The sequence below is a fragment of the Musa acuminata genome, chromosome BXJ2-5 (genome assembly GCF_036884655.1).
Source record: "Musa acuminata AAA Group cultivar baxijiao chromosome BXJ2-5, Cavendish_Baxijiao_AAA, whole genome shotgun sequence".
NCBI lineage: Eukaryota > Viridiplantae > Streptophyta > Magnoliopsida > Zingiberales > Musaceae > Musa > Musa acuminata.
In genome coordinates this window covers 47,618,479-47,625,752 of record NC_088342.1, presented here as the reverse complement: position 1 = coordinate 47,625,752, position 7,274 = coordinate 47,618,479, and the positions used below count along the sequence as shown (strand labels likewise).

The 7,274-nt window shown below is 46.9% G+C and overlaps 1 protein-coding gene across 2 annotated transcripts; it reads right to left on the bottom strand.

Moving 5' to 3' along the window:
* Nucleotides 1-4,267: 4,267 nt before the first annotated feature.
* LOC103986140 (dof zinc finger protein DOF5.1) lies at nt 4,268-6,003 on the bottom strand. 2 transcript variants are annotated; one of them, XM_009404043.3, is made up of 2 exons: nt 5,747-6,003; nt 4,268-5,576 (listed from the first exon to the last, which is right to left on the bottom strand). In XM_009404043.3, exons 1-2 carry the CDS (start codon nt 5,795-5,797, stop codon nt 4,572-4,574), a joined length of 1,056 nt encoding a protein of 351 aa, XP_009402318.2. In that variant the 5' UTR covers nt 5,798-6,003; the 3' UTR covers nt 4,268-4,571. The 2 variants fall into 2 exon arrangements, with proteins under 2 accessions (XP_009402318.2, XP_009402319.2); XM_009404044.3 differs by having other exon boundaries at nt 4,268-5,573; nt 5,747-6,002.
* Between the last annotated feature and the right edge of the window lie 1,271 nt (nt 6,004-7,274).

Here is a 7,274-nt window from a genome sequence, read left to right as displayed (position 1 = left end):
TTTATTATTCTAGAGTTGCGATCCTGTCTCTGGCTAATAATGCCACCGTGAATGTTTATGAAACATGCCTTCATGCCAATCAATCTGTGGTGAACCGTCTCTCTGATTGGATGTCGAAACATGATAGATAATGTGGATAAGGCTGAGATCTTTTTTTTTTTTTTTTGCCTCCGAAGAGAATAATTGCAGCAGACTTTCACTTTGCTTTTTGGATGCAGAAGGAATTGGTAACGAACGGCAGTGTTGAATGACAAGTAGTATGCATGCTATACTGTTGCTCGTCTACTACTCCCTGTCTTTTTGACTCTAGTGATTATGACTCTTGTTTGGTGGTCATTTGCATTATGTACTCGTTGGGTGTCCATTTCTCGAGCTATAATAATCTGATCGAGCTTCAAGGATGTCATATAAATGAATCACATGAACCACATCAGACATGAGAATTTTTATTGCCACAGCCAATATGGGATGCATCTGTGTCCGGCCCTATACAAATATTTGTCCCTGTAGACCGGTGGAGGATGATGCAAATAAAGCCAACCATCCATCCATCACTTCAGTAAACAAAGGAAAAGCTCACTCATCCCATCAACCCCACAGGCCGTCACGCCCTGTCCAGATATCCCTGCCGTGAAGGCTCCTTCCGAGCAACGCCAGCGTTCCAAGATTCCACTATCAAATCAACGATGATGACAGCAGAGCCTTTCCAGGATTGGATTGTATGTGCAGCCCAAACTTATTTCGCATTCTTTCGGTAGCTGATACGTGTGTTTTCTGCATTCGACTGTACTCAGAGACAAACATGATTCGGAGATTAAGCCGAATAGAGAGGAGGAGGATCGGTTTCTCGATCGCTACGACGCAGGAAGTCAACCGGCAGTGTAACCCAGTTTGGACTCTTGACCGGAAGCATGTTTTAAGTCAAAATTTTGTGTGCTCTTTTCTACGTCACATAGCAAATCATTAGTGGGAGACTGAGCTGTCGATCATCATCCATCGGCATTTGCCTGTCGATGAATCCGCCTTACATCGTCACGAATTAGCACTATCACCGATCATCTTCTTCTTATCGGAGGACCGGGCACCACAGGGTATTAATTAGAATATTGTGGGTCTGTGTTGAGGATGGGCACAGGTAAAGCTGGAGAGTTAGCCTCTCTGCATCCAAAAAGCAAAAGATATTCTCGTTCGGATTTCAGATCAGAATTCACAACCCACGCCTTAATGTAATCCACCGGAAAGCTGAGTTCATGTCGAATGATGATTCTTCTGGCACCACTTTTTCAGGGACTAAGCTCGTTGTCGTAATCTCTTAAAATGTTGTCCGTCAGTCTAAATTTCGAGTTAAAACTTGTTGTACCTTTCGTGCCATCTTTCGAGTGGAAAGCTGCAAGCTGGGATCCATCCATGATGCATGAACAAGGAGGGTGAGGATGGGCACGAGTTGCAGAGGTTGTCGTCCATGATCCTCGGCGACGTCTCTGGTAGGTATCTGAACAACACGGCAGATGCCTAAGGTCGGAGGAAGACCTCAGAAGCTCACAAGATTCACTGGTAACGTGGCAGATGTCGATGATGATTTGATATAACAAGTCTTACGTGACCAAAAAGAAAACTCGATCGCTCTCAAACGCTTATTCCATAGTCAACCCATAAGAAGACCGAGGTCAAAGGTGATCATTCATTTCTAGCAAAGGCATTTTATAGTCGATTTAGTCGGAGAGAATATTCTTACGTATGAGCGAAACATTTTCTTAACATCTATCCTTTACCGAATCTCGAATGGGGTGAATAGTTTGCGTAAGAGAGGGGCGATGAATGCTAATGTGCATTCACCATAAAATGGATGGTACGGAATGAAAGGAATTAACTGCATCCTATGGTGGGATGCGTGCACTTGAGGTGGATTTGCATGGCAATCCAAAGGAACAAAAGAGAGGGGCAGGAAAACAGTAGCAGGCTTGGATCTCTGCTGCCTGTGTTGTGCTCGTTTCTCTTCCATCTCGCCGTACCATTCAGTTCTCAGGAAAGAAAAAAACAGAGAAGATCTTCCTCGTCGATCATAATATTATACTTAGCATGTTCTAAACTGTAATCTATGTGGTGGCAGGAGATGATACGTGCATATATGTATGTATATTTATTATTATTATTTCAGAGCATGATTGAGGTCATGTGAGAGGCAAAGCGAGGAATCTGATGGTGGTGGCCTCTTCGCCGTCCACCACCACACCACCTCCCTTCTTTAATCCTCCCTCTCCTCCTCATCTGCTGTTTCACCGAGGAGGCGAGGAGGGACAGCTCATAAAGCTAAGGCTGCCCCCTCTCTTCTGCTTCCCGAAACAGAAGAACGCTTCATGTATGCACTCTCACAACAGCGCCATCGGCACTGTTATCATGTATTATCGTCCATAGAATTCCGAGCTCCCACACAATGCACACTTCTACTTTGGATTGCAATTCCCGTACACCCATTGCTTCCTTTCTTTTGCTTTTGCTTTCTTCTCTCCCACACACACACACCCTCTCTTGGTTTCCACTTCTACTACTATCACACCTCACTGACAACCAAAACGCAGGGAAGGGAGGCTTCTCTCTCTCTCTCTCTCTCTCTCTCTCTCTCTCTTGTTTTTGCCTTTTCCTTTTATTTGTACGTGGACTCAGACTACCTTTATTCTCTGAAGGGCTAAGAAGGAGGGGACGGCCTTGGTCTCTGGGAAAGCGACGAGAAGCCAGATTCCCTGAGGCATGGACCCCTTAAACAAATAGGCCATGGAGCTTTTGGCCATTTCACCCTCACAGCTTTCCTCTCCTCGTTTTCCTCTTCCCTTCCTTCCTTCTCGCTCTTCGTCGTTTCACTGCATGACTGCGTGCTCTCCTACCACCGGCCTTCCCCGTCTTATGATTCGCTAACGAATTCTTGGTGGCATGCATGGATTTTTGTGACTTCTTGGCCTCTTTTGCTTTGTTCTTCCGTATCACAATATTCCTACGTCCATAAATACGTGCGACGCCGCCCAATACAGAGAAGAGTTCAGAAGAACGACACAGAGAGAGAGAGAGAGGATAAGAAGTTACTCCTCTCATTGGCTGATGAGCTCAAATCAAATCCAACAACACGCTGCGCAGATAAAAGTAAATGTCCCTCTGTCTCCTATTTGCGTGTGTGTGTGGATGTTAATGGATCCATGAATGCACATGCACATAGATTCCTCCTTTGGGGATAAGTAGGACCCCGTACTGCTGTAAGATTAAAGACAGTGCATTACAGTCACTACATGAACTTAAAAGGAACTTACCCTGCAAAATCTGATGCCAAAATAATAATAATAATAATAATAATAATAATAAGCTTGATCAAGTAATAACAGGAGGACAATAATGCACTGACATTCTCGAGATATTACGGAGATTAAAAATAACATTCATATTTTTCCGAGTGAGCGGAACATAATATGATCAAACTGACATACTCCAGAAATCAAAAGGCCAGAATCCAATGTAGTTAAAACCCTTTTTATCTCTGCATGGAGCAACGGAGGTGTCAAAACCTACAAACAAGATGTATGATCATACGTACATCGGAGAGTACACGTACGTCTCACACGAACATGCCAACGCATCTATACACATCGATACATGCTGGTCAAAAGTTGTTCTTCCCATCTATCTCTTAAAAGATGAGAACTCAAGGCTTTAATCTGAATGGAATCATACCAAAGTGCAGAAAAAAGGCTTCACTTGGAAACATTGCCACTTTAAGCGAGATTATAAATCTACAAGTCGTAGAACCCACCCTTTCCAACGTAATGTTCCTCGGAATGGTGATCATCTAGCTCTTGAAGTTGCAGCAGCACCCTCCATGGAGGGAAGACAAGCACACACCCACATCCATAGACAGACAGATGGATAGATAGATAGATAGGTAGAGAGAGAGAGAGAGAGAGAGATGGAAAATGAAGACCCTAAACATTCATTCCTATTTCACAATTTCAGGGAATACCTAAACCTTAGCTACTCCTTGCTATTTCAAGATACCCCTAGTAAGAAAAATCAAGCCAATCATATTGATATGATGCTATGACAAATCCTCAGATCTGTACGAACGTTTTGGATGTACAAGTATGTCCTGTACTCGGATGTAATTGGAATGACATATACAGTTGGAAGAGAATACCGATGATGTGAACAATGAGATACACGTTTGAAGGCGGAGATGAGATGAGAAGAAACATTGTTGCTCATATCAATTTGGACAAGTCGGAAATACTATGCTTTAACGTCTCATGCATCTGATTTGTGTAACCATAGCTATGGTAAGATACTGCGACATTAAGAAACAGGAAGAACACCAATCCCAATAATCTGAAACGAGAAACCTACCTACCATCTCTAGAGTTCTTTTAGACAGCTTGTAGTAGCATATGCCATCCACCATCACAGAGGTTAAGTCGGGCTATAGTGATCTACTGCTTGCTTCGTCCTTCTTTCTCGAGTCAAGTGGTTGGTTTCGAAGCCATGGCAAAAAACGTAAGCTTCCATGTTGTGAGGTCCCTGCAGGAGAGATACAATTACAAGATACTGCCAGATGAAGAGTTGAATCCGGAAAGATCCGTCGCCCATCCACCGGTGCCGCTACTGCTGGCTCCACCGCCGCCGCCGCTGCCGCTGCCGCTCCAGAATGGATCGTTGCGAGACATGCCAAGATGCGGTCTGGGGAAATTGAACAGCTGTTGACTGTCTTCCATCTTCACCGAAGCCAGCTGCGTGATGAGCCCGGAACCAACCGGTTTCGTTTGAACTTGCCATGTAAATGATCCCCCGACGAACCCGCCGCCTTCACCAACGAAAGGGAAGAACCCAGAAGTTGGCGCCGGTGCCGGTGGCTGGGGCAGGTCCAGTCCCCCCAGCGAGGAAAATTGCTGCATTTGCGGAAGCCTCAAGTTTTCCATCCCGATGCCGCCGCCCAATGGGGCACCGCTGCCGCTGCCGCTGCTGCCGCCGCCCAGCTGATAGTCCAATGCATCCACGGGTTGGATGCCCGAGAAGCCCATCCCGAAGTTGGTGGCTCCGAAGTCAGGCAGCGGGTGCAATGAGGCCATGAAGGGCAGCTGCGGAGTAAGCAGTGCGTTGGATGTGATTGCACTACCCACGCCCGACGATGTGGCGGTGGAGGACGAGGAGGAGGCGCCGGTCTGAGTGGTCGTAGTCGAGGACCTTGAGGCGCTGCCACCGGCGGACTTGGTCCGTTTGTTGCGTCGGCAACCACCACCGACGGGGACGTTGCGGAGGGCCCCCCCCCGCGTCCAGTAACGTCGGCATGTCTTGCAGAAGTGGCGTGGCTGCGACAAGGAGTAGTTGTTGAAGTAGCAGAATTTGGTGTTGGTAGAGTCGCAACGAGGGCACTTGAGCCCCGGCTCCGGCTGAGGGATCTTCGCGAGCCGAGCTCGGTCCACCATCGATCCGGGCCTGATCGTGGCAGACATGCCACCTTCAGGGCGTGGGGCTGCCATCCCTGGCGGGAGCTGGGAAGCCCCGCCGCCGCTACTGCTCCCTTGCTGATGAGCTTGCAGCTGCTAAGGTAATCACCAAGAAGAAGAGAAGAAAAGAAGGAAGGGATACAACAAGAAATTAGTGCCGCCGGTATATTCAACAAGAGATTGTGCAAAAGCATGAGAATTTTTTACTTGTTTCGCCATGACTTTTGGAGGTGGAAGGTATTGGAGGAAAAGAGAAGAGAGCTTACCTGGTTCCAATTAGGTGGATCTAGATAGACGGGAACGGATGGGAAAACCATGGCTGGCTGCCCTTGTTATCTTCCCTGTCTTTTGTTCCTCCACCACCTTCTCCCTTTATGATCGATTTCCTTTATGGCAAAAGGTTCAGGGCTCAAGAGGTGGTGGAGAATCCCATCCACAAGGAGTTGCAGAGAACACAAAGAAGGGGGAGAGAGAGAGAGAGAGTCAAGAAGACATGAAGCAAAAGGAAGGGGGGGTTTGTTTCTGCCTTGAGTGCTTGTATATTTTATTTTTCTTGATAGTGTTTGGTTGGTAGAGAGAGATTCTTAGCCTTTAAGCTTTTGGGTTAATGGCATTGCACAGGAGAGAGGTGAAGACAGGTGACGGCTGCTCCATGCATGCCAAAAATGAGCTGAGAGAGGTGGATCCTCAACAAGTCAAGTCTACCCTAATAGTATCAAACTGTAGACAGTTTTATTGTGTAATGATAGAGAATCGAGATGCTACCCACTGTCGATGAAAATGTTGTGAAGATTATTATCTTATGAAAACGAGAGTATCCTTTAACAAACTGATGATGTATAGGTAGGCAATACAGGAGAGAGGGAGAGACTCTCGAGCACTGTCCATCTTTCCTCTGCACCAAATTAGTACCATCTTCTCCATGTCAAGAACGACTTCTCGATCCCTAATCCCTGATCACGAACCAGTACCATATTAAGAACTACACGATAGACATACATCTTCGGTATCACACGCAAAAACGACGCAGTAGGCGGGCATATCGGATGCATCCATTTGCATCCGAACTTGGGTACAATGTGACTGTCAGCTTAAATAGGTGGAATGACCGGTGAACTTCTACAGAATTGGTTGCATCGCAGGTGTTCTTGACGTGCAACTTTGTGTGCTTCCTTCCCTGTGCAACGACGGCACAGTCACTGGGCCCCTCCTTTCTCTCTCTCTCTCTCTCTCTCTCTTCAGCCACTGAACTTTCCAATCACTGGGCCGGCCCCGGTGAGCCACGATCGGGCCCACTCCGGAAACACGTTGTGGACCGACGCTGTCGTTCGACCAATCGCCGATGGTTGGCGCCGCGTCCGTGCCCGGCCGCGCAGCTCGACGTACCCACGTACGTACCGGGGTCGGTCGCGGTGGGGACCGCGGTACCGAGGGACAGGATGCAGCACTGGAAAGCTGTGGCCTGGCCCACCCGCGCAGGATGGGACCACGTTCGAAGATGCGGCTTTTGCGCATCCATCAAAGCGCCCGGCCATTCTCATCCGTTGGAATTCCTTCAAGCGGATGCGTCGGACGGCCGTCGCCGCCACTGCCATCGCCCACCTCCACAATCGGAATCATATATTGCTAGAAATTTACATCTTAAGAAAGAAAATATATTTTTTTTCACATGCAATCCTGCATGATTATATAAATTTACTTTAGACATTTTTTTGTGTTAACTTACATGTATCCAAAAAATGAAATATACAAGGATACCATGGTATTCTTACTACCATAATAGTTTTCTAAGGA

Excerpts from the sequence above, each read along its gene's own strand:
- LOC103986140 (XM_009404043.3), bottom strand. The coding sequence starts at position 5,797 with ATGGTTTTCCCATCCGTTCCCGTCTATCTAGATCCACCTAATTGGAAC. Across the intron at positions 5,577-5,746 it reads ATCCACCTAATTGGAACCAG|CAGCTGCAAGCTCATCAGCA; the intron begins GTAAGCTCTCTT and ends TGATTACCTTAG.